Here is a 27,999-nt window from a genome sequence, read left to right on the forward strand (position 1 = left end):
GTCTCGAGAACATTATGGGCAGACCACTGTATTTGTATGTGTGTGGGTTTGGGTATATGTATTGCTAACGTTGAGTATTTGTGTGTGTGTGTGGGTTTGGGTATATGTATTGGTTGAAGTTGAGTATTTGTATGTGTGTGTGGGTTTGGGTATATGTATTGGTTGAAGTTGAGTATTTGTATTTGTGTGTGTGGGTTTTGGGTATATGTATTGGTTGAAGTTGAGTATTTGTATGTGTGGGTTTTGGGTATATGTATTGGTTGAAGTTGAGTATTTGTATGTGTGTGTGGGTTTTGGGTATATGTATTGGTTGAAGTTGAGTATTTGTATGTGTGTGTGGGGTTTGGGTATATTTGTTGGTTGAAGTTGAGCACACTATTTGTGTGTGCGCGCGCAGCCGGTCTCCCCCTCCCCGGGTCACGTGCTGCGGAGCCGGGGCCGCCGCCGCCGCTGCTGCTGTAAGATGGCGGCCGTGTTAGCGGAGAGCAGGGCGCTGACTTACTGCGTCTATAAATGGTCCAGTTACTCCTCCATTTACGTCCCGGAGTAAGTAGTTGGTGTTTTTTTTTTAAAAAAAATATGTTTTCCTTGCATTTTTCGGGGCTCCCCTTCCTCATTGGCGAAGTGGCCCTTTGTTGTTTGCCGGTCGCTTCCATCGGGGGCCCCGGCTGGGCCGGTGAAGCCTCGGGCTCGCCTAAAGCCACGGCGGGCTCTGCGTTTCACCCGCACCGGGCTGCAAGGAGTTGGTGGTGTGGTGGGGTGGGGGAGGGTGCAGGTGCGACTTTGGGTTATATATGTTTCCAGATGTTGTAATTTCAGCCTTTAAAAACGGTTTCTAATTGTCCCTAACCTCAGATGTATATAACCCCCCCCCCCCCCCCCCCCAAAAAAAAGAAGCCATAAAGTTTTAATTATTTGGCAATTCCCACACTTTTTTTTTGTGTGCCAGCAATAGAGTTGAATGGAGCTGGAAATTTCTGCCTCGCTTCCCTCCTCCAGTTTCATACAGATGCTCCTGTAATGGTACCTGATGAAATGCATTTCTTTTAGGAATAATTCACTGTAGTCATGCTGGCAAACTTACTTTTTAAAAAAAAAACTCATGCTCTATCTATCATGCGTCTTGAAACAAGCGAAAGTGCAGGCGTGTTTCGGTAGGTGGTTAGGAACTTGTGTGTTTCTTGTCACTTAAACAGAGAAGGGGGTTTGCATGTGACTCTGAAATTGGTAACTTCTCTTTTGCCAGTGTGTAGGTAGTTACTCTGAATTTGAGCATTTGCTTTGGTTTAAAAAATGCTGTTTTCTAACATCCATTAGGATTGTAGCTAATATTTATAAAAAGCACGTTCCAGTTTCGAGAGCAATCGTAGCTACTTAGATGTGTACTATCGCTCCTTTCGATGGATGTTGCAAAACTGTTTTTTCCAAAGACAAATGTTGGAATTGATATGATTGTTGACATATGGTCTTTGCAATGTGCCAAGTACCTGCAAATAGTACAAGCCACTTCAAATATTTGGGAATGCTGGATACACAGCTTCTTAAAATAAATAAAGCCAGTGCATTGCTGTCAGGTTCAATTTTTAAAATGTGGGGAATGATTGTTTCATTAATATGAATAAAAATTGAACTTAAGTTAGTTCACATCTCTTGGTTGGTGTGATTGCTGTAAACATTTTTATGTTTTTTCAGTGGCTTTTTGCAGTATTAGTTTTGGAAAGCAGCCTGATCACCAAGTTGAATACATTGGCTGTTAAACACTCAGGAATTGAAGGCTTCAATGTAGCAGCTACAGGCTACATAGCAACTTCTAACTGTTCTACGAGTCTTGGTTGTAGTAGGTACCCCTTTTTACCTGGGTCTTCCAAATCCAGTGGCAAGAAGGATGGTCCAACAGCAGCATCCTCCCTCAAGCTGACTTGCCCAGCATCAAGGTGCCAAATGCTCAAAACCTGCTCTGCTGGGCATATGCCTGACACCAGATTCTTGAAGCAGTTAGCTCTACTCTGAACTCAGACATGACAGGACACTCTCAGGAGGACCGTGGAAATGCTTTAGGGATGCCCTCAAAGCATCCCTGAAGAGGTCAGACATCCTGGCTTGAGAGTGACCAAAACGGAGAAGGCTCATTCAGGAAGGCATGGAACACATCGAGAGACTTTGTCGGGAACATGCAGAGGTAAAGTCAAGGCGTTGGAGTGAGCGCACAAACCTCCAAACAACCCACCTTTCTGAAGCTTCAAGAGCCATCTCCCCCAAATGTGGCAGAGTCTGCAGGCCCCTCATTGGACTTATCAATCATTTCAGGACCATCAAGCTGAGTGGAAGCAAGTCATCCTTGAAGCCAAGGGTTTGCCTAAGAAGAGACCTGGGTTCACTTTTTTCTGTGTAGAAATTGTTTATTCTGAGCAGCTTTGTGAGTTCTTATTCAAGTAACTATTTTAATGCTAAAGAAAGACTTGCATTTATATAGTGCCTTTCACAACCTCAGGGCATCCCAAAGTGCTTTACAACCAATAAAGCACTTTTTAAGTGTTGTAATATAAGGAATGTGGTATCCAATTTGCATATAGCAAGCTCCCACAAACACCGATGTAGAAATGACCAAGTACTCTCTTTTTGTGAAATTGATTTGAGGGGTGAATGGTGGCCGGTGCAATGAAAATAACTCCCCTGCTCTTAAAATATTTCACAGCATTATTTTCATGTCTACCTATGGCAGCAGCTGGGCCTTGGTTTAATGTATCATCTGAAAGATGACATCTCGAACAGTGCAGCATACTCCAGTATTGCGCTGCTGCACACAAACCTAGGCTGATACATGAGCTCTGGAGTGGGGCTTGAATCCATGATATTTTGACTCAGGAGAGTGCTGCTGCCTGAATCGTCGTTGACAGGCTTCTGTGATAGTCAATGATTCATCCAGAAAATAAACCATTCAGAGTGGTGTGGTTCTAAAAGAAACTAGATGCTGCAAATATGTTTTAGGTTGCTTGGTTATTAGATTTACACCAGGAAGTGTCTGAGGGGCAAGACAGGATAATATTGCTGTGAATTTTCTTTTGATGAGGTAACATTTACAATTCTAGGCTCTCTGAAATGATGCATATTTCCAGCATTTTGTTCTCTGCTGTTATTTTTATTATTTTATGCTAAGATTGTAATTGGATTTGAAATTTATACAGCTGTTAGAGAAAGCAATAAATTATATACTTGTACCTAATGCCTTGTTGGAATCATTCCACACTTGCCATTAAATAATTGTTAATAAAAGCTTGCATTTATATAGGGCCTTATGTCAAAAATGCCCCAAAATGGTTCACACCTAATAAATTGGTAGAGCAGTCACTATTGAAGTGGTAGTCATTTTGCTTTCTGACAAAGTGATCTGTCTAACTTTTGTGTAGGTTGAGAGAAGTTGCTTCACTGTTAAGTGAAATAATACCATGAGATTTTTACTGCCACACTATCATTGAAATAGGCAGGTGCTTACATAAATGTGTAATGTTGAAAGTAAACATTTCCAGCCATACCTGCCCCAAGTTGGTGGTATTTCTTGTGTAAGTAAATGTTACAGAAACATCTTCCCAAATGATGCTGTGGGATGAGGTGATTTGTTATTTGATTTATACCAGAGTCATTATGTGGTGTCCCTTTTGCTCAACATCAAGAGAATATCTACAAAATAAATCCTCAATGTGCTACAAAACTGGTGGCAAACAAATGCAGAGTGGTATGTCCAATATTAATTTCTTAAAAGACAAGTACAGGAACTAATTAAATTCAATAGAGGAAAAACCTCAAATTTTTAGTCTCGCACGAAAAATTTGTCTAATCGCACATTATCTTGATTCCCTAATAATAAGACCCAGAGTACAGAACTTGAGTAGTGCTGAAAAAAGAGACATGCCTGTCTCTTCAGCAATACTCAGGCTCTGTACTATCAAAGGACTATTTGTATACTTGAGACAGAAGGCCCAGAGTGCAGAATGTCACCAAGCATGCAGAGGAAAAGATGTGACAACAATCATAGTCAGATCAGATTTTCAAAACCTGTGGCTTGTTGGAGGAAGGGAAGACTTCAGGTGATATACTCCAATAAAATATTCCACAGTTGTAAGATACTGGAAAAGAATTTTGGATGGGAGAATACAGTGTATCTTGATTTCACAACTGTTACAATGAGGAAGAGATTTTACATAATTTAATTAGGATGCTTTGAAGCTCCTTGTTACCAACAATTTTTTTTTGAAGTGACAGTTGTGCATAGTAAAGTATTGCAAACACTAGATATAATGTATAACCAAGGATGGACACTGGGAGAGATCATTGCTTCCCTTCAGGCAATACATGTGGAATTTTCTACTGAACTGAACAGGCAGATCGGAGTCTCTTTTAATATGTCCCATGAAAGATAGCATCATAATGCAGATTTCCCCAAGTGCAGTTTGAAAAGTCAGCCTAGTTTTTACGCTTGGGTTTTGGCATGAGGCTTGAGCTCTCAAACGAATGATTCAACCTGTTGAGTCTTAAGGCTGCATGACACAGTTGAAGGTTAGAAGATGTAAGGGAAGTATCTGGAGCTAGAATATCAATAGTTCTGATGAAATGGAGAAAATTAAGTCGTAAAGTAGAAACTATCTATTTAATGCTGAGCTTTTATTTGTAGCTTGTCGTAGTTGGGCTTCGTGTCAACGGTCAAATTGTGGGGACTTGGACAGTCCTGCTTTCTGATATACTTCCCTGTGAGACGAGAGGAGAGAAATCCTACCAGCTGACACAAATGTCTGGGTGTGGAGTGGGGGTCAAGAGTGTCTTGGTAATTTGTAAATGGGAGGTTGACAATGCAATAAGTCACTCCGCCCAACTGCCTTTTGATTTTCAACAATAAGCTGACCTTAAGTGCTAAAACTAGCAAAACAGAAAATGCTGGAGGTACTTTGATCGGACAGCATCTGTGAAGAAGGAAACAAGTTAACATTTCAGATCATCAGAACTGCAAAATGTTACAGATGTAACAGGTTTTAAGCAATTACAGAGAAAGGGAACTTGGGGGAGGGGAGGAAAGAACGCGAGAAGATTTGTGGTAGTGTAGAAGGCAAGATTGATCACATGACAAAAGGGATGATGGTGAAAATGGTGCCTTTAACATTGGAAAGCATCTCAAGGCAGACCACAGGAGCATAACAGCCTAACATTTTCCCCGCAAGGTAGTTTGTAAGTTTTTACTTGGAGCACATCTTTTGACCTAAGTAAATGGAATGCTAAAACAAAAATAGCTGGAAAAACTCAGCAGGTCTGACAACATCTGCGGAGAGGAACACGGTTAACGTTGTGAGTCCGGATGACTCTTCATCAGAGCTAAAGAAATATAGAAATGTGGTGAAATATAATCTGGTAGAGGAAGGTGGGACAGGTAGAGCTGGATAGAGGGCCAATGACAGGTTGAGGCAAAGAAGAGATTGCCAAAGATGTCGTAGACAAAAGGACAAAGGGGTGTTGACGGTGGTGATACTACCTGAGGAATGTGCTAATGGTGGCATTAAGGGTAGAGAGCAGGACAAGTGGCAGATGGCCCTGGTGGGGGTGGGGTGGGGTGGGGGGAAGGGATTGAAATGGGCTAAAAGGTGGACATAAAATGACAGATTTAAAAATAGGTGAGAAAAGAAAAATATATTAAAAAATATATAAATTATTGGAAAAAGGGGGATCGGGATGGGGTTGGAGGAGAGAATTCATGATCTGAAGTTGTTGAACTCAATGTTAAGTCCGGAAGGCTGTAGAGTGCCTAGTCGGAAGATGAGGTGCTGTTCCTCCAGTTTGCGTTGAGCTTCACTGGAACATTGCAGCAGGCCAAGGATGGACATGTGGGCATGAGAGCAGGGTGGTGTGTTGAAATGGCAAGCGACAGGGAGGTCTGGGTCATACTTGTGGACAGACTGAAGGTGTTCTGCAAAGCGGTCACCCAGTCTGCGTTTGGTGTCTCCAATGTAGAGGGAACCGCATTGGGAGCAGTGAATGCAGTAGACTAAATTGAGGGAAGTGCAAATGAAATGCTGCTTCACTTGAAAGGAGTGTTTGGGCCCTTGGACGATGAGGAGGGGGAAGTAAAGGGGCAGGTGTAACACCTGCGGTTGCATGGGAAGATGCCGTGGGAGGGGGTTGAGGTGTAGGCGGTGATGGAGGAGCAGACCAGGGTGTTGCGGAGGGAATGATCCCTGCGGAATGCTGTCGGGGGTGGGGTGAAGGGAAGATGAGTTTGGTGGTGGCATCATGCTGGAGTTGGCGGAAATGGCGGAGGATGATCCTTTGAATGCGGAGGCTGGTGGGGTGATAAGTGAGGACAAGGGAGACCCTATCATGGTTCTGGGAGGGAGAGGAAGGTGTGAAGGCGGATGCGCGGGAGATGGGCCGGACATGATTGAGGGCCCTGTCAACCACCGTGTGTGGAAAACCTCGGTTAAGGAAGAAGGAAGACATGTCAGAGGAACTGTTTTGGAAAGTGGCATCATCAGAACAGATGCGACGGAGGCGAGGGAACTGAGAGAATGGGACGGTGTCCCTTCTGGAAGCTGGGTGTGAGGAGCTGTAGTCGAGGTAGCTGTGGGAGTCGGTAGGCTTGTAATGAATGTTGATGGACAGTCTATCACCAGAAATTGAGACAGAGAGGTCAAGGAAGGGAAGGGAAGCATCAGTGATGGACCATGTGAAAATGATGGAGGGGTGGAAATTGGAAGCAAAATTAATTAATTTTTCCAGGTCCAGACAAGAGAATGAAGTGGCACCGAAGCAGTCATCGATGTACCGGAGAAAGAGTTGTGGGAGGGGGCCTGAGTAGGACTGGAACAAGGAATGTTCCACATACCCCATAAAGAGGCAGGCATAACAGGGGCCCATACGGATACCCATAGCCACACCTTTTATTTGGAGGAAGTGGGACGAGTTTAAGGAGAAATTGTTCAGTGTGAGAACAAGTTCAGCCAGACGGAGGAGAGTAGTGGTGGATGGGGATTGTTCGGGCATCTGTTCGAGGAAGAAGCGGAGAGCCCTCAGACCATCCCGGTGGGGGATGGAGGTTTAGAGGGATTGGACGTCCAGGGTGAAGAGGAGGCAGTTGGGGCCAGGGAACTGGAAATTGTTGATATGATGTAGGGCGTCAGAGGAGTCGCGGATGTAGGTGGGAAGAGACTTGTCAAGGGGAGAGAGAATGGAGTCAAGATAGCAAGAAATGAGTTCTGTGGGGCAGGAACAGGCTGACACTATCGGTCTGCCGGGACAGTCCTGTTTGTGGATTTTGGGTAGGAGGTAGAGGCGGGCCGTCCGAGGTTGGGAGACTGAGGTTGGAAGCTGTCAAGGGAAGATCTCCAGAGGAGATGAGGTCAGTGACAGTCCTGGAAACAATGTTCAGTTAAGGGGTCATGGTCCAGGGGGAGGTAGGAGGAAGTGTCTGTGAGTTGACGCTCAGCCTCTGCGGGGTAGAGGTCAGTGTGCCAGACAATAACAGCACCACCCTTGTCAGCAGGTTTGATGACCAGTGGTGGGGTCATGCTCCAGGGGAGGTAGGAGGAAGTGTCTGCGAGTTGAATGCTAAGTTCTCTCATCCTCTATTTTCTCAGAGGTTATATGTAGTAATGGTTAACTCTTCCAATGCTGTGCTTCAAACTGGCAATACTAGACGGATGAGCAAGCTTGTCCTAAGGCAAATAAATCTGAAGAGTGGATAAGTTGTCACAAGCTGTGAATGCACCATTCAGTGCTGCTTCCTTGTTTCCTACTGCGCATTCTTCAGCTGTAATAGGCTTCTAGGAATAGTGTGAGTGCTATATAAGTGGTTCAAAATAGGACGTATTTCTGTATTAAGTTAATGTAGTTTAATGTAATTGTCTTTGGAAAGGTCTTTTCACTACAAATACAAGAATATGAAACTATGTGCACATAGTGAGTGAATTACTTGAGGCTGACAAATTTTTATCCTGTTCCTCTAGTTGAAATAATTGGTACTGGCCTAGTAAGTATTAGCTCAAGTTTAAAATATCAAATGTTTAGCTATATTGGGTGAATTTGCGATGACCTTTTGGCTGTAATGGCAGATACACAGGAAAGTGTTCAGATTTGTTTTTTAGCGTTTGTGTGTGCAGATGATGAGGAAGACTGAGAGGTTCTTGTTGCTCGAGGATATGTTTCCTCAGTGCGAGATTTGAACTGAACTTTTGAGGTGAAAGGACGAGGGTGGTGGGAATCTGGAACTCTCTGCCTGGAAGGGTGACAGAGGCACAGACCCTCATAACATTTGAGAAGTATTTGGATGTGCACTTGCAGTGCCATGGCATACAAGACTATGGGCCTAGTGCTGGAAAATGGGATTAGAATAGTTAGGTACTTGTTTGACCGGCGCAGACTCGATGGGCCGAAGGGCCTTTTTCTGTGCTGTAGACCTTTATGACTCTATGACTTATTCCAAGTTTTTCAGTCGTGCACCACAGATTCATGTAATTTACCTCAATAGGATGGTAATTGTTAAGTGCTCAGAATCTAGTATGTAAAACCCTTCATAATTTTCTCTGAACTTTCCATTTTGTGTTGGTTTTTTGAGGTTGAGATGACTGACTGACTCCCATCATCCTCTTTATTCCTGTCACTATAGCCAAGTGGTTGTACCTAGGGTTGCTAACCATACATTGCAAGATTGTTCTATGTGAGGGAAACTGTTTGACCTCATCTTAGTTCGTCCATTGAGAAATGTTGCAGTTTTCTCCATTTCAGCACCCAGTTATTCCTTAGATTCCCAGATTGTTGAGAAGATTTTGCTTTTCTTCCTGTAGTTCATTCCGTAGGTTGAACGCCGAAGAAAAATTTCCTTATCATCCTGATTTTACCTTTTGGCCTGAATCTATCCCTTGCTTTGCCTCTCACAATTCAAATTACATAATAATTGGGATTTACCTTTTTATATTCTTTCCCCATGTCCATTTCATACACAGTACATTTCTCTGCCAATGCTTCACCCACTTAACATTTTATCAAACTCAATCTGTAATTTCTGAACTGTTTTCTGATTTTTGTTTTTAGTTTTGTGTTATAAGCAAATGTGACTGCTTGATGAGTTTCTGAATCCAAGTCACTTGCATAAATTCGATACAGTCGTGATCCAAAATACTAGCCATTTGATCTGTTTCTGGCCTTCAATATGACTTCTCCAATGAAATCTTGTTTTCTTTGTTAATCCATTCCCAGGGTTAGATTAAATCCTTAAAGTTTTACGTTTAACTAATAGGACTTTGTGTGGAATTTTGTCAAGTTCTTTTACAAATCCGGACACCATGTTGTAGTATTTTCCACAATCCACTTGGGCTGTCATTTTCTCAAAGTTGGTGAGGCAGGATCATCCTGTTCTGAATCTATAATGAACCCCTGTCCGTTAAATTACACTTGTAATCCAACACTTTTCTCCGGATTGATTATTTTACATGGAATGGAAATAATACTAATGAACTTTTAATGAATATGAACTATTTTGATGATCTGCTATTTCTCCAGTGTTTAATGGCTTAGATGATTTCTCAGTGCCTGACAGATCTCCTCCCCCACCCTGCCAAGTGTCTACCACTCTTGGATGCATACCATGCAGAACTGGGTACTTTAGGCTTTGCATTTCATTTCGTTTATCATGAAGTAATTGGTTTGCCTAGATTATTTCTGTTTGGCGAGGGTACATTGCTCATTATATGCTAGCTTTGTGCAGTTCTGATATTCAGTTTTAAATGTGTGACATTGTGAAATTGCAAATTAGTCACTTTAATTTGGCCAGATTGAAATTGTCCACATAATTGCCTAAGTATTCTCATCTTGTGAATAGATGGCAGTTTTTTTTAAAAAAAGTTATATTTGGCTGCACAATGCAAATGGGTTTGCCTTTTCTTAATGTGTGCAAGAAGTGAGTTTGATTTTTACAGTTTAGATGTGAAATTTATGGCTTTTACTAGTGTTTAATGGAAGAACAAAATGAAGTAAAACCATAGAAAATTACCTTGATTTGCTCAGCCTAGCAATGAGTAAATAAAATAAATCCGTGTTTACATTTAGAAATGACTCACTAAATTCCATTCTGGTGCGAATGACCTGATAAGCATGACTTCCTCCTTACCTGCTTGACTTTATAGTGACCATTGCAAAGTCAATATTATTTTACATTTTGATTTGTTTTCGTCCTACGGGAAATTAGAACCTGAGAATTTGTACTAACTAGGTGGATTGTTCTTTTTATTTGCCATGAATTAATCAAAGATTAATTTATGTTCTCAACCAGTCAAGATACCTGTAACTCTGCTAAAGGTCTGTAATGATCCAACAGTAAAGATGCATCAGTGTTAGCCTCTTTAATTCATTGCTCTCTAGTTATAAAAGTTTATATCTTTAAAACCCCAAAGTTTTTTATTGTTAATAATGGAAAAGGAGCTCTCAATTTCTCAGATATCCAAACGCTCTGAGGAAAACAGAGCTAAATGCAGAGTAAAGCTCCATTCAGCCCCCACCTCAGAACAGTACTCCCTACTGCGGCTATGCAACATTTGATGGCCATTTCCCACATCAGCCATCCTCTGCCCTGTTGGAATCAGACTGCCGATCTGCATTTTATATGGACCCCATGACTGAACTCGCACCAAGTCCCAATCACCTATCACTCAGTGCTCACAGGTCGACAATGGTTCCGTGTCAAGCAAGGTCTTGGTTTTAAAATTCGCATCACTGTTTGCAAATCACTCCATCTCTGCAATCTCCTCCAGCCCCGCAATCCAATGAAATATCTGCACTCATCTAATTCTGGCCTCTTGAGCACCCAAATTTTAATCGCTCCTCCATTGGTGACTATGCCTTCAGTTGCCAAGGTCCAAAGCTCTGGACTGCCCTCCCTATACCTGCTCGTCTCTATATCACTTTCCCCCTTTGACACTGCTTAATACCTACCTCTTTGACTAGGCTTTTGGTCAATTGTCCAAATATCTCCTTATGTGGCTTGGTGTCCTCCTTTATAATGCACCTGCAAAGTGCCTTGAAATGTCTTATATTTATACAGCACCTTTAATGCACTAAGTTGTCAACATAGTAGAATGGCTCAAAGCGCATCACAGGGGCGTTATCAAACAAAACAAAAAACAAAATTGGCCACCAAGCCCCATCGGGAGACATTGGAGCAAGATGACCAAACACTTGGCCAAAGCAGCATCTTGGATGAGGAAGTTGTCCTGTGATCAGAAGCTGAGTAAACTGGGTCTATATTTCCTGCAGTTTAGAAGAACGAGTGGCAATCTCTAAAACATACAAAAATCTGAAAGGGCCTGGTAGGGTAGATGCTGATTGTTTTCGCTGTCGGGGAATCTAAAATATGGGGGCAGAGTCTCAGGATGAAGGGCCAATCATTTAGGATTTGAGATCAGGAGAAATTTCTTCACTCAAAGGGTTGTCAATCTTTGGAATTCTCTACCCCAGAGGGTTGTGGATGCTCCATTGTTGAATACATTTAAAGCTGGATTAGACAGGTTTTTGGTGTCTTAGTGAATCAAGAGATATGGGGAGTGGACAGGAAAGTGGAGATGGAGTTGAAGTTCAAGATCAACTATGATCGTATTGAATGGCAGAGCAGGCTTGGCGGGCCATATGGTCTACTCCTCTTATTTCTTGTGTGTTCTCGTTAAAGGAGCACAGAAAGAAAAAGGGGTGGAGAAGCTGAGAGGGGGAATTCCAGGGTTTGGAGCCTTGACAACTGAAGGCACAGTCAGGGTTGGGTGGTCAACAGTTTCGTGGAATAGGATTGAGGGAGCAGGAGGTGGGTCTCATGAGCATGATAGGCTCTGTGTGAGAGGAGATCAGAGAGAAACTACAGCAAGCTGTTAGTTCAGGGCTGGGGCAGGGGGGGAAACCTCAGAGAAAATTTGGCCTGGTATGCTAGGGGAAAGGAGGAAAAGTGGAAAGAGGCAGCTGATTTTAAGGTCTCAACCTTAGTGGCAAAGATCTCCATGAACTCCTCACATTTGCTGTTGGAGATGAGGGTGGAGGAGACTGGAGAGAGGGGTTTCAGAAAATGGTGCACAATACAGACAAGAAGCCAGGGGCAATGTTGATGTTCTAGCATGATCCTGGAATAGTTAGCAGTGTTGGTAGATAAAAGCAAAAAGGTTCACCCCACTGATTCCTGGGTTGAAGAGGTTATCTTATGAGGAAAGGTTGGGCAAGTTGGGCCTATATATGTTGAAGTTGAGAAGAATAAAAGGTGGCCTTATTGAAACATAAGATTCTGAGGGGACTTGACAGCGTGAATGCTGAAAGGGTACTTGCCCTTTGGGAGAGACTCAAACAAGGGGACACAGTTTAAAAATAAGGGGTCTCCTATTTAACACAGAGATGAGGAGAAATTAGTTCTCTCAGAAGGTGATTAGTCCGTTGAATTCTCTTCCCCAGCGAGCGGTGGAAGCAGGGTCACTAAATATTTTTAAGGCTAGTTGGATAGGTTCTCAGTTAACAAGGGAGTCAAAGGGTATGGGGGTACGACAGGAAAATGGAGTTGAGGCCACAATCAGATCAGCCAGAATCTTATCAAATGGCGGAGCAGGCTCGAGAATCCAAATGGTCTACTCATGCTCCTAATTTGTGTTTATGTTCATAAAACCCAATGGTGCTTTATATGGTCCAGCCAGGTCTGGCAGTGAATGGATAAACCAATCATCCACCATAACCATGGGTAGGTGCTGTAACATATTCAGTCAAAATTGGGTTGACAATGCCCAAAGATGCTTACAGCCAGAGGAGACCTTCACCCCATCTGTCTGGTTGGATCTGAATCAGTTCCCTGTGGTACAAGTTCAGGGTCTAAGCTACTGCACCAAGTTACCAAGCATATATTTTTTAAAAATGCATCAACAAATTGCAATGAGGTTAAACACAAGGCTATTGATGTCCTAGCCAGCTGGTGCACTCTAATGTCATAACTTGAATAATCACTCATGGCTATCTGGTTTAAACACCAGACTAGGAGCTCAAACAAAACTTTGCCAAAAAGTATCATAGGTCAATGAAAAGCCTCTGATTTAAAGAAGCCATAAAATTGTTTGGATATAAGTTATATAAAAAGGACAAGATTTTATATCTCTGAGCTGTTTAAATGCACACTACAGAGCATCAGCAGCCAGGTATAATTTTCTAAATGTAAAAGGTCATGAAATTCACAAAGGACATGAAGCTAATAATTATGTGTGCAAGAATAACCAAGTTACCTGGGCTTCCAGTACTGGAATACCTGGGGTTGGGATGGTCGGGGCTGGGGGCACCTTATCTACAGGCTGGAGTTTGAACACCCTTGGCTAAGACTAACTCAAGAAATCTGCACCTGTAATTGGGCAAGTTATTTTTCTTTCCCTATTTATATATAAAAAACAGCCAAAATGCATCTAAAAATCATTCCTTAGTGTTATGATGTGGCAGGTGATATATGACAGGTGGTCCAAATCCACAAGGGAAACTTGGCCACGCTATCACAACAATTTTGCAATTTGTATTTATTACGAGAAGATTTGTGCACCGAATTCAGGAGTAATGAATCGACTAATCACTTGAGAGACTTTAAGGATTAAATTAAAACGTTAAAAGAAAATAATTTTAACACAAGATTAGTTACTTGATATTATACCAAATCCCAAAATTCGTAATTAACCTGACTCCCAACACCCCCCCCCCCACCCCCCCTTTAAGGCAACAGTCCAAAATAGATTTTAAATTTAAATAGGCAAACCAGCAACTACAACACCCACCTGACAGTGGAATTCCAAAGGCTTTTTTAACACAACTTTAGTTACTGGAGCAGCACTTCAACTTCAGAGTGGCTACAGGCTTTAACCCAAGTCTGTTTCAAACAATGTATCTTTCCAGATTTCACACGGCCACACTCCCACATAGCCTTCCATCCTTCTTTATAAATCTTCTTCTCCCTCTTTAATGTATAAATCTTCTTCTCCCTCTTTAATGTGTAAAATCCCATTGTTCCACATATCTTTGGAAATGTACTTTTCCCATAATATAAAAATCTTCCATATCCTCATTATGGTCAGCTCTTTTGGGAAAGATAAACTTATTGTTTTGCCTCACTAATCTTGTTAGTTGTAAACATTACACCATCCCTTTGAAAATTAAACAACTCCTTCATTTATCTAAAAATGCAAATTTCATTCACAGCCTGTGGAACCCCCCTCCTAGCTTATCCATTTCCATTTCAAGTCTGCTTTACACCTAGCTCTTTTGATAATTTCAATCTTGTCTCAGGCTATGCATCTCTGGTCTAATTAAATCGGTCATGCAGAGAGAACCATCCACACACTCACCCATAAGCCTACAACAATATGATGAAAAATATAGCTTCCTCCAACCTCACAAACTTCCAAGATCTCTGCACTCTTCCAATTATGGCCTCTGTGCGTCCTTGATTTTAATAGCTCAACCAGCGCTAACTGAGCCTTCATCTGACTAGGCCCTTGCTCAGGAATTCGCTCTCTAAACCTCTCCGTCTTCCTATTTTCTCTTCTCCTTGAAGTGCTCTCCTTAAAACCTAACTCTTTGACTAAGCCTTTTTGATCAGCTGTCCTAATAGACTCTTACGTGGCTACGTCAAATTGTGTTTAATAACGCTCCTGTGAAGTGCCTTGGGGCGTTATATGTTAAAGGCACTATCCAAATGCAAGTTGTTTTTCATACTTTATACAGTACGTAGTCTCTGCAGTGCCTATGGATATAATATACTATTCCTGATGAGCATGATCAGTATTGAGTCAACCCATCTCTGAGCTGACCCTATATGAGCATCTAAAGCTGAACCAGTTTGATAAATATAACTCAAAGAGCCCTAAGGAACAAATTCCTCATCCTAAACGGCAAGTTTATGCTATTTTGTCAGGCTTACATTTGCTATATACCCATACTGAGAAACCATGCAAACAGACACACACACAACACAATCAAATCCTAAACATTCACTTCAAAGTCAGTTATTTCCATGACTTGTGTCCATCAAGTGTGCTTCATTTTCCTTCGCTTTTTAAGGCTTCCAGCAGCATGTTATAGCGTTATAGTCATTTAAAGAAGCAATACCCAAGCACTTCAAATCACAGAGGTCATAGTCCGAATTGCAATTATAGTTGCGCAATTCAGAAGATTTTTTTTTATAAATTGCACAGTGGGAATTGTTTATTTGTTCCAGTATTCTTATTTTCAACCTTTTCCATGTTTTAAACTATCAGAATTGTGGTTCAGAAATGCAGTTTTCATTTAAAACACGTTACTCATTGCTATTGAAGTTGATTAAACTTTATTGTTATTGATATAATGTCACAGACAGCACAACCATGCCTGTGTCCAAATAAAGAGTGGACTTGAAAGTTTAGGTGGACGTAGCCGTTAAGCTGAATGTTAAATGTAAAGAAAGTAGCAGCAGCACATTTGCGAGATAAGTAGGAGAATTAACGGGAGTTGGAGACAAAGTGAAAACAAGCATGAGGGAAGAGGTTCTGGATTGGCGGGTGGGGGGGGTGGATTTAAAACAAACAGAATACCAGTAAATTCATGGATGAAAGGGGTAATATTAACAGTGAAGTTTATTCTTTTAAATCTATATTCCTTGGGTAATATTTTATTTTGTATTTTTGTACACTGCTTGCTTTATTCATCCTTTACGAGTCAAAGATAAAACTCAACCCTGGACCTTGAACTGAAGCTTCTCATTAAGATAGCTCATTGAGGCCAAGGAAATTTCATGAAGCATTGATTTGTAAATGCTTCTATTTAAGAATTAGATTTAACTTTTGTTGAACCATTTCAGGAAGTACTTAAATGTCAATCAGCAGACTGACAATTTGCACTCAAATCATCTCTTTGAAATCAGTTCATATAATTACTATCTGGGAAATTTGAGGCAAATCATGTATCGCTTTACCTTCAGAGGTTCCTACACAAATCCAATAAATATTTTATTGAAGGAGAAGTAAGGCAGGTAATCTCTTAACATTGGGGATGGTTTGCTTCTGTTGGCTTGTAATGACTTCAGGTTAGCCTGTTAAATAGATCTGATTTTTTTCCTCATTGTCTGCACATGTAAGTGTAGCCTTCACACACTGTTACATATGTGCTGAAACTGAAGGCAGTTTATGACTCTTAACTGAGCAGGCATCTCAAGGGCAATTAGGGATGGACAATAAATGCTGGCCCAGCCAGCGAAGCCCACATCCCACGAATGGATATTAAAAAAACCTCAGGTTTCTGATCAGTTAGAGACAGTAATATTGCCAAAATTATTATAAAGGCAAGTGGAGCCTAAATTTTGAGCTATTTTAGCTCATGGTTGCTATTGCAAACTTGTATTTAAGTAGTCTTTGGGAGGATATCCCAAGGTGCTTCATCGCTGAAGAAAGGATAAATGTTAAATTTTACTAGAGTGCCGAGAGGTATCTGAACGTTTGGTTGAAAAGTTGGATTTTAAGGAGACTTCTAAAGGCAATGAGAGAAGTTGAAATTCAGAAGAAATTTAATGAGGAACAGGGTCGCAGAGAATTGGACCAAGATGTCTGATGACTCTGACAATGGTGGAGAGGGAGGTTTGAACAGAATCAGAGTGCAGAAGAGGCCCTTCAGCCCATCGAGTCTGCACCGACACATGAGAAACACCTGACCTACCTACCTAATCCCATTTACCAGCACTTGGCCTATAGCCTTGAATGTTATGACGTGCCAAGTGCTCATCCAGGCACTTCTTAAAGGATGTGAGGCAACCCGCCTCCACCACCCTCCCAGGCAGCGCATTCCAGACCGTCACCACCCTCTGGGTAAAAAAGTTTTTCCTCACATCCCCCCCTAAACCTCCTGCCCCTCACTTTGAACTTGTGCCCCTTTGTGACTGACCCTTCAACTAAGGGGAACAGCTGCTCCCCATCCACGCCCCTCATAATCTTGTACACCTCGATCAGGTCACCCCTCAGTTTTCTCTGCTCCAATGAAAACAACCCAAGTCTATCCAACCTCTCTTCATAACTTAAATGTTTCATCCCAGGCAACATCCTGGTGAATCTCCTCTGCACCCCCTCCAGTGCAATCACATCCTTCCTATAATATGGCGACCAGAACTACACACAGTACTCCAGCTGTGGCCTCACCAAGGTTCTATACAACATGACCTCCCTACTTTTGTAATCTATGCCTTGATTGATAAAGGCAAGTGTCCCATATGCCTTTTTCACCACCCCACTAACATGCCCCTCCACCTTCAGAGATTTATGGGCACACACGTCAAGGTCCCTTTGTTCCTCAAAACTTCTTAGTGTCATGCCGTTCATTAAATACTTGTCAAATTACTCCTTCCAAAGTGTATCACCTCACACTTTTCAGGGTTAAATTCCATCTGCCACTTAACAGCCCATTTGACCATCCTGTCTATATCTTCTTGTAGCCCAAGACACTCAACCTTACTGTTAACCACCCGGCCAATCTTTGTGTCATCCGCAAACTTACTAATCCTACCCCCCACGTAGTCATCTATGTCGTTTATATAAATGACAAATAATAGGGGACCGAGCACAGATCCCTGTGGTACGCCACTGGACACTGGCCTCCAGTCACTAAAGCATCCTTCTGTCATCACCCTCTGTCTCCTACAACTAAGCCAATTTTGAATCCACCTCATCAAATTACCCTGTATCCCATGTGCATTTGCCTCCTTTATAAGTCTCCTATGTGGGACCTTGTCGAAGGCTTTGCTGAAATCCGTATAAACTACATTAACTGTACTACCCTCATCTACACACCTGGTTACCTCAAAAAATTCAATCAAATTTGTTAGGCATGACCTCCCTCTGACAAAGCCATGCTGACTATCTCTGATCAAACCTTGCCTCTCCAAGTGGAGATAGATTCTCTCCTTCAGAATTTTCTCCAATAGTTTCCATATCACTGACGTGAGACTCACTGGCCTGTAGTTCCCTGGCTTATCTCTACAACCCTTTTTAAATAGCGGAACCACATTAGCTGTTCTCCAGTCCTCTGGCGCATTCCCCGTGGCCAGAGAGGAATAGAAAATTTGGGTCAGAGCTCCTACGATCTCCTCCCTTGCCTCCCTCAGCAGTCTGGGACACAAATCATCCGGACCTGTCCACTTTTAAGCCTGCCAACACCTCCAATACCTTGTCACTCCCTATATCAATTTGCTCAAGAACCTCGCAGTCTCTCTCCCCGAGTTCGATACTTTCGTCCTCATTCTCTTGGGTGAAGATGAATGTAAAGTATTCATTCAACACTCTAGCGATGTCCTCTGGCTCCACCCATAGATTGCCCCCTTGGTCCGTTGTGGGCCCTACTCTATCCCTGGTTATCCTCTTCCCATTGATTGATATGCTTATAGAATATCTTGGGATTTCCCCTACTTTTACCAGCCAGAGCTTCCTCATATCCCCTCTCCGCTCTCCTAATTGCTTTCTTAAACTCCACCCTGCACTTTCTGTACTCCACTAATGCCTCTGCCGATTTGCTTCCCTTGTACCTGCTAAAAGCCTCTCTTTTCCTTCTCATCGTAACCTGAATATCTCTGGTCATCCATGGTTCTCTGGGCTTGTTACTCCTTCCTATCACCCTAGAGGGAACATGTTGAACCTATACCCTCCCCATTTCCTTTTTGAACGCCCCCCCACAGCTCCTCTGTAGATTTCCCCACAGATAGCTGTTTCCAGTCTACCTTGGCCAGATCCCTGCCTTATTTTACTAAAATCCAACCCCCCACCAATCCAAAACATTTTTTTGCAACTTGTCTATTTCTTTGTCCACCACCGTCAACACCCCTTTGCCCTTTGTCCTTTGGTCTATGACATCTTTGGCAATCTCTTCTTTGCCTCCACCTATCACTGGCCCTCTATCCAGCTCTACCTGTCCCACCTCCCTCTACCAGATTATATTTCACCACATTTCTATATTTCTTTAGCTCTGATGAAGAGTCATCCGGACTCACAACGTTAACCGTGTTCCTCTCCGCAGATGCTGTCAGACCTGCTGAGTTTTTCCAGCTATTTTTGTTTTAGCATTCCATTTACTTAGGTCAAAAGATGTGCTCCAAGTAAAAACTTACAAACTACCTTGCGGGGAAAATGTTAGGCTGTTATGCTCCTGTGGTCTGCCTTGAGATGCTTTCCAATGTTAAAGGCACCATTTTCACCATCATCCCTTTTGTCATGTGATCAATCTTGCCTTCTACACTACCACAAATCTTATATTTCACCTCATTTCTCTATTTCCATAGTTCTGATGAAGAGTCACACGGACTCGAAACGTCAACTGTGTTCCTCTCCGCAGATGCTGTCAGACTGGATGAGTTTTTCCAGCTATTTTTGTTTTTGTTTCAGATTTCCAGCATCCGCAGTTTTTTTGCATTTATATTAAACTGTACCATGTTGTGGTCACCATCATTAAAATGCTCCCCCACCACCACCTCCTCAGCCACCTGTCCAGCTTCATTCCCCAGAATTGGGTCCAGCACTGCGCGGTCCCTTGTTGGACCTTCTACCTATTGACCTAAAAAGTTCTCCTGTACATATTTAAAGAAATCCACTCCACCCAAGCCCTTGACACTATGTCCACCCCAATTAATGTTGGGAAAGTTGAAATCACCTAATATAATTACCCTATTATTGTTTTGACACACCTCCGCAAATTGTGCTCCTCAATTTCCCGCTGACTATCTGGGGGCCTATAATAAATACCTAACAATGTGGCTGCCCCTTTTTTATTCCTAAGCTCTACCCACAAAGCTTCATTCGATGACCCCTCCAAGTTACCATCTCTCCTTACTGCAGTAACTGACTCCTTAACAATAATGCAATGCCTCCTCCTCTTTTACCCCCTTCCCTGTCTCACCTGAAGATTCTATATCCCGGAATGTTTAGCTGCCAATCCTGCCCCTCCCTCAACCACTCAGTCTCAGTAATGGCTATTATATCACAATTCCATGTGTCAATCCTCACCCTTAACTCCTCCGTTTTACCTGTAATACTTCTGGCATTAAAGAAGAGGCCATCCAGCCTTGCCTTACTCCCTTGAAACTTAACGCAGCTGTACTCCCTCTGACTTGATTGTTTTAGTGTATTATGATGTGTCCCTATTCTGCTAACATTCTGTGTCCCCTCTCCCTGCCGAATTAGTTTAAACTCCTCCCAACAGCACTAGCAAACCCGCCCGCAAGGATGTTAGTCCCGCTATGGTTCAGATGTAGACCGTCCCACTTGTAAAAGTCCCACCTTCCCCAGAAACGGTCCCAGTGACCTAGGAATCTAAAACCCTCCCTCCTGCACCAATTCTTAAGCCATGTATTCATCTGCGCTATTCTCCTATTTACGAGCTCGCTAGCACATGGTACTGGGAATAATCCAGAGATTACAACCTGAGAGGTCTTGCTTTTTAGTCTACTGCCTAACTCCCTGAATTCTTGATGCAAGACCTCATCCCTCTTTCTACCTATGTCGTTGGTACCAACATGTACCATGACTGTTGCCTTATCATCCTCCCTCTTCAAGATGCCCTGCAGCCGTTCAGTGATATCCCGGGCCCTGGCACCAGGGAGGCAACCTACCATCCTGGAGTCACGTTGACAGCCACAGTAGCGCCTATCTGTTCCCCTGACTATAGAATCGCCTATTACTATTGCTCTTCCTCTCTTCCTCCCCTCTTGTACAGACAGGCTGCTTGTGGTGCCAGAAGCCAGAAGTCTGCACTCCCTGGAGGAACCAGTGCCCTCATCAGCCTCCAAAATGTAATACCGATTTGCGAGCGGGACCGCAGGGGACTCCTGAACAACCTGCCTATTTCTCTTGGACTGCCTGGTGGTCACCCATTCCCTTCCTTCCTCAAGTCCCTTCATCTGCAGTGTGACCACCTCTCTAAACGTGCTGTCCATGATGCCCTCAGACTTGCGGATGCTCCACAGCCGCTGTTCCAGCTCTGAAACCCGAGCTTCCAGGAGCTGCAGCTGGACACATTTCCTGCACACATGCTGGTCCCGGGCACTGGAAATGTCCCCGACTTCCCACATGGAGCACGAGGAGCACACCACGGCTTTGAGCTCTCCTGCCATGACTTATCCCTTTAAATTAAACCTTTTAAATCAATTACTCTAGGGCCCTTCTTCGCTGATCCTCAATACTATAGAATATACAAACTATAAACCACAAAAAGATCTTAATCTATAAGGGATTAAAGTAGTAAATACTTACCTGACCTTACCCACTACTTACCAGTCATTCCATTCCCTTGTAGCCTCTACTGCTGCAGCAGGGCAAGATCACACTCTGAAGATTTAAGAAGTTGGATAACAAGGAAAGAATGCAAAGAGCACCTCTTCCCACTGTGCACCAAATTGCCAATACCCACACTCACTCTGGCTGTGTCTCTGTCAGGATGAGCTCTCTCCCCTGTTCGTGTGCAAGCCTGAGTCAAAGGACTCGGGTGCCCATGAAAGCATGTACGGCATTCATTTAAAAACAAAAAAACTCAGCAAGGAAGATCCATTGTAGCTTGCTAAGAAAGTATTGGCTTAAAAGAAAATGTTTATGCTATAAAGAATTCTAGTAAGCCTGAAGGTTGGGAGTGTTTTATAAACCACCAAAAAGTTGTTTTAAAAAAGGGAAGAAAATAGAATGACAGTAAATCAACCAGAAATATAAAAATAGATTGTAAGAACATATATGAAAAGGAGAGCAGCTAAAGTAAACATTGATCCCTTCGAGGCAGAGACAGGAAAAATGATTATCATTGGGAAATGAGGAAATAGCAGAGACATTGAACAGATTTTTTTTGTGTGTTTTCACAGTAGATGACACAAATTATGTACCAGAAATGGATGTAATAGCCAGGAGCTTAATTTCAGCAGAGGAGAAACTTAAAGGATTAAAACGGGTGGGGAATATTTGGGCTGGATCTGGCCCGTTGCACTTCTTCATTCGGCCTGTGGGGAGATTTCAAAATCCACCCTGCCCCTGGCGTACTGCACTCCAGGCCAGCTGCCACCATGTCCTGATGCCTGAGCCTTGGCCACAGTCACCAGAGGCCTAAGATCTGGGAGCAGGAGCATAGGGCAGGGATGGGAAACTGCTGGTTGCCGAGCAGGTGGTGAAGTACGAGTAACCTGGGGTGGGGGAAGAAAGGGAACAGGAAACCTGGCTTTGTCAGTGGCCCCCCCCCCCACCATCCATTGGTGTCCCAGGACAGAGGCTCAGCCCCTGCAGGCTGAGCAAGAGGCCCAGGTGCAGCCTCAGGCTGGGTGTTGGCCAGAGCCCTTGAGTTATTGCCCTAGGCTAGTTTAGGGGTGAGATGGAGAGGGAGAGAGAGAGAGAATGGGAAAGGAAAGCAAGCTAAAAGTTGAGCTGAATTTCAGGAGTACTGTGATTGAGACGCAGAAGCTGCGTTACTTATTAAAGCAGTGGGTGAGTTGAATGCTTCTGTCTTCTCTCCCAAAAACCAACTTACTTTATTTATTTATGTGTGTCTGCCTGGCGATGTGCGAGTGGCTTGTGGTCTGAAAAAGGGTCCTAACCCCAGATGAAAATCGGATACTCCCTGGTTGCAGAGATATTGGATGCACTGCTTATGATTTTCTCAAATTCCCTAGATTCTACAGTGACCCTAAAGTATTGGAAGTTAGCAAATGTAACAACGCTATTCAAGAAAGGAGGAAGAGAGAGAGAAAATGGGCAACTACAGTTAGTCTGCCATTAGTATTCAGGAAAAAATCAGAAGCTATTATTAAGGAAGTCTTAACACTGCACCTGGAAAAGCATAGTATGATTAGAACAAGTCAACATGGTTTTATGAAAGGAAAATCCTGTTTGACAAATTTTATCGAGGATGTAATTAGTAGGGTAGATAAAGGGGAACCAGTAGATGTCGTATACTTAAGACCATAAGACATAGGAGCAGAAACTAGGCCATTCGGCCTATCGAGTCTGCTCCGCCATTCAATCATGGCTGATACTTGTTCATCTGCTGACTTTTGATGAGATATGAGGTAGAGAGTTGGCTGGAGTGTTTCTCAGGGTCGCACAGCCAAGTGAGACTTACCGATCTCCCACACGAGGAATGGCCTGTGCTGATGAACTATACCGGAGCTTGAGTTAGTGATGCCTTTCCAGTGAGGTCTTAAATGGTTTTGTAGTCATCATCAGACTTTTAATTTCACGTTCTAATTGGATTCAAATTTCATCACCTGCCATGGTGGGACTTGAACCTGTGTTGCCAGGACATTACCCTAGGTCTCTGGATTACTAGTCCAGTGACAGTACTACTATGGCTGGCTGAGTGGGCAGGAACATACCAGAAACGTGTCAAGAAGAGAAGCTAGATTTGAAATGTTAAATAGGTAAACACGGTTGAAGCTTTAGAATGTGAGGTGTAAAGGGAAAAGTTGCATTTTCAGATAAACCAGAGTAATTTGAATTTCAAAAGAGGTGGTGAAATGTTACACTTAGCCAGAAGAAGCCAAACTCTGTGTTTATTTTTCCCAAAGCTCACTGATAAAATTGGTACTATGAAAGATTTTTATTATATCTAACAAGTGCGAAAAGTCTCTAAGCCTCAAGTTGCTGTCTACACGAATTGAAGTGAAGAAAACACGCTTTGAATTCGACTGTTCAGGGTATTGTGTTACTTTACCTGGGTCTTTTTAAAATCCATGTTTTACTGTTGCCTTAATGGACATGTAACTGGGACTTAGGTTAACTAGGGGAGCTAGGAGTTATCATGGCAGTAATTTGTAAACCTATGTGTGTGCTTAAAATCATTTTTTAAATTAATAAAGTTTTAATTTAGTTTTGTAAGAAATCTATAAGACTTGGCCTTATTACTACTGATTTCAAGGCACGCATTTCGAAATAAATACGAGTTGTAAAATAGTTGTTTCAAGTTTTCCTCTGGGATTTGAACAACTTGACATTTACCATCTGCTGTGCCATAACGTATCAGCCTTGTCAATGGGTTGTTTTCAAGATCATAACTTAAGTATATGAGAAAAAACCAATTGATACTTCTTTGTTCTGCACAATACTGTATGACATACTTTATCCTTGGCACCACATGATTCTCTAATTTCTTGCTGAAGTTTTATGCATTCCTCAAAAACTCCATAATACTTGGCCACTTTTGCATCCTATGTATACATCTAGGCTTGTGTTTCTTGGCATAATGTTTTCAGTGTGCCAAATTGTATAACAACCATAACAAAAACAAAAATACCTGGAACCCAGGTATTTTTGTTTTTGTTTTGGATTTCCAGCATCCGCAGTTTTTTGCTTTTATCTTAGTGTACAACAACCAACGTGCTTTATGCTGAATTTGATTTCCACTTTCTCAATTTAATAAGAACATGAGAAATAGGAGCAGGAGTAGCCAATATACCCCCTGCAGCATGCTCTGCCAGTCACTGAGATTGTGGCTGATCCTCTGCCTCGACTCACTTTCCCATCCGAGCCCCATATTCCTTGATGCCCTTTGGAGCTCAAAACTCTAGCCATCTCAACCTTGAATATACTCATTAACTGAACATGCACAGTCGTCTAGGGTACAGAATTCTAGAGTTTCACAAATCTTCTGGGTGAAGAAATTTCTCCTCATCTCATTCCAATCCAATCTTCTAACTAATCTTTCCAACTAGGTATCCATTTTATCTTTTTGAAAGGTGCAATTTTAGTTTTATGTGTTGAACTGTTTATGATTTCTGTTTCTTAGCTGTTATCATCCTTCAGCCAGAAGCAGAGGAAGATTTTGCTTCACCTCTACCAGAAGGGCTTCAATTGCTTTTCAGTGGCTGTGCCCCAATTGATCTAATTTTAACCCCCTGTCTGATAATTGGATAAAAATCTAAATATTTAGCTAAACAAATATGTATCTTGAGCTAGAAACAGATAAGGGAGGCCTGACAGAAACTTTCACTTAAACAGTAATAGCTCTGGCATTACTCAAGAAAGCTGTTGAAGTGGGCATGATAAATGGGTTCAAAACACATTTGAATTTTTTGGAGCAAAAAAGGGACTGAGGGATATTGAGGATGTGTATGGAATGGATTAGATTAGCCTGAGGCAGTGGTTTTCAAACTTTTTTGTCTGTAGATCCCTTAGGTGGGCCAAAAGAGGCCACGGACCACCCGTTTTTGCAAAAAAAACTAATCAATGAATGGAACGAATGGCTGTGCCTTTGATACACCAACAAACTGATGTCTGGTTCCAAGCTGGAAAGCTTTAGTTTCATGCCAGGCTCCATGTTCAGCTGGTGGCTTCTCGTTTGTTTTCAGCCCCCACAAGCGCTGGAAATCTGTTCTCTCAGTTGTATTTTGTACCAATGTCATAAATTTTGCTTATAAAACTATTGTTGCTCGTGCTTCTGATGACTCATGCCACACATGCAGGAGTCAGTCTGGTTCTGTGACGGCACTTCAGTGGTGGGGATGAGGGTTTTGGTCTGTTAATGGTCGTTTGGCCTTGGCTATGGTGTTGCACGGCAGTAATTTTGCTGACCACCTGGAGGACCCTCTCAGACAGCCAGTGGCCCACGGACCCCACTTTTGAGATCCACTGGTGTAAGGGACGTACTTGGTCCACCTCTTGGCTTTTTCCCTTATTTATTAGTAATGTAAGAAAAATGCTCCCAGTGCCAAGAGTCCCCAGTTTACATACATTGATGGTAAAGCCAAGAAGCTGATGACGATCAGTGGGATTTCTCCAGGTCGACTTCACCATTTAGCACTGAAAATCACAGAAAAACTAGGGTTTGGGAGTTAATCAGTTTTTTTTTGAAATAACAAGTAGGTTGCTATTCAGTACTTTTAAAAATTAAATACAATTAACTGGCAATATGATTGAAAATAGAATATATTTTGTTCCTGGGGATAATATTTCTCCTCAAAAGTATATTTAGTTGCCTCTGCCTTTACAAAGAAGTCAATTTATAAATGAGCAGTGGTATGTTTATGTTGCATGAGGTCGTACTGCATAAACCAGATGAGCTGTAAAATTGTAAGTTAATTCTATTGACGTTGCACTGCATTGAATAATACCTTGCAGTATTGCTGTCAGGCTTGTATAGTAAGTGCTCCAAGTGTAATTTCAGGTATTCGTGCTACTGTGGGCTGAAAGTATATCTGAGTGATACACAGTGAATGTTTTGCCACTGTACAACTTTGAGTGCTAGAATAACTTAAAATCTATTCATGACTCGATCCTGCTGCCAGCAAGAAGCTGACCTGACCCTGCTCTCAGACAGCACCTGCCCTGAACCTGCTGGCAGCCAAGTTACTGGCAGATTAGCTGCAAGATCAGCTATTTCACCATCAGCTGATCCTGTCGGCAGCAGCTTGTCCTGTTGGAAATTAGAGGCGTGACTTTTGGTGGAATTAGCTCCGACCAACGTGATCATCTGATGCTGGAATGAAAAGATGATCTTTCAGCTAGCATCAGAGAAAGCTTGGCTGGCACGGTGGGTCCCATTTTGCTCGAGAGTAGGTTGCTGCTTTTTGGTGATTTTTTTTTTTCAGCTTTTCATTCGATCAGTTACCAGTATGTTCAATTCTGTGTATGTACCAAGAGAAAATTGTGTGTAAACTTGACTGATCAGTGACGTCTAAAATGTGACCTGTGCCTTGTGCAATCGTCAGGATCTTTCAGCAGTTTTTGCCTGGCTCTGGCAGTTATGTCACCTAAATGAAGCTTGCATTATTCTTGCTGATCACTCTTTTCAAATAACATTTGCAGAGCAGCCCTGTTGACAGTAATCTTGAGAGTTGACTGTGCAATGGTTTGGGGGCACATTGCACAATATGCACTGCGGTGTTCTGCTATCTCAAATGAAATTCTGAAACCCCTGATTGAAGTACTGCCTGAAATCTTTTGTGTTGGCGTAGTTCATAACCAATACAATAAAAAGTTTTGGTCTTAAATCCAATAGCAATCAATGGAATAAGTCATGAGCTAAGTATGGAGGTTGCAGACATGAGGATTTAATGGTTAGTGCTGCGGCACAGTGACTAAAAGCCACCTTCCCATCCTGTACTAAATGTAATTTGCAGGTTGAATTTTTAAAAAGTTGATTATTGTCTTTGATGTTATTTAATTGGGCCAATTGGGCATTAACTGATTTGTCAAATAACCCTTATTCTTAATAACAGATTTGTAAAACTAGAGACAGTATGTCTGATGATTAGGTACATTTAATATTGTTCGGCGAAAGCTTGGTTGACTGTATGTGGCATCAAGGAGCCGTGCAAAATTGAAGTCAGTGGGAATTAGGGGAAAGCTCTTCACAGGTTGGAGTCATACCTAGCACAAAGAAAGGTGTTTGCGGTTGTTGAACGTCCGGCATCTCAGGAAATTGCTGCCAGAGTTCCTCAGGGTAATGCCCTAGGTACAGCTATTCTTCATCAAATACTTTCCCTCCAGCATTAGGTCAGAAATTAGGAATTTTGCTGATGTTCCCACAGTGTTTTGTACCATTGGACATGGGCAGTATTCATGCTTGGGCTGATAAGCAGCAAGTAGCATTCGTGCCAGCCAAGTGCCAGGCAATGACCATCTCCAACAAGAGAGAATCTAACCATCTCCCCATGACACTCAATGGCATTACCATTGCTGAATCTCCCACCGTCAATATCCTGGGAGTTGCCATTGACCAGAAACTGAGCTGGATCAGCCATATAAATACTGTGGCTACAGGAGCAGCTCAGAGACTGGGACTTCTGCAGAAAAGTAAACTTATCTGACTCCCCAGAGTCTGTTTACTACAAGACACAAGCCCAGAGTGTGATGGAATATTCTTCATTTGCCTGGATGAGTACAGCTCAATATTCAAGGAATTTGACACCATCCAGGACAGAGCAATCTGCTTGATCAGAACCTCATCCACCACCTTAAAATGCGCACTCCTTTCATCACTGACTCTCATTGGCAGCAG

The 27,999-nt window shown here is 42.4% G+C and overlaps 1 protein-coding gene across 3 annotated transcripts in view; it reads left to right on the top strand.

Moving 5' to 3' along the window:
* Positions 1-434: 434 nt before the first annotated feature.
* Positions 435-27,999, top strand: part of mkln1 (muskelin 1, intracellular mediator containing kelch motifs) — a 153,336-nt gene continuing 125,771 nt past the window's right edge. For all 3 annotated transcript variants that reach the window (XM_078553040.1, XM_078553041.1, XM_078553043.1), the window contains exon 1: positions 435-546. In XM_078553040.1, coding sequence (XP_078409166.1) covers positions 464-546 — 83 coding nt within the window. In that variant the 5' untranslated portion in view covers positions 435-463. The remainder of the gene's footprint in view (positions 547-27,999) is intronic.

The sequence above is a fragment of the Cetorhinus maximus genome, chromosome 12 (genome assembly GCF_964194155.1).
Source record: "Cetorhinus maximus chromosome 12, sCetMax3.hap1.1, whole genome shotgun sequence".
Classification (NCBI taxonomy): domain Eukaryota; kingdom Metazoa; phylum Chordata; class Chondrichthyes; order Lamniformes; family Cetorhinidae; genus Cetorhinus; species Cetorhinus maximus.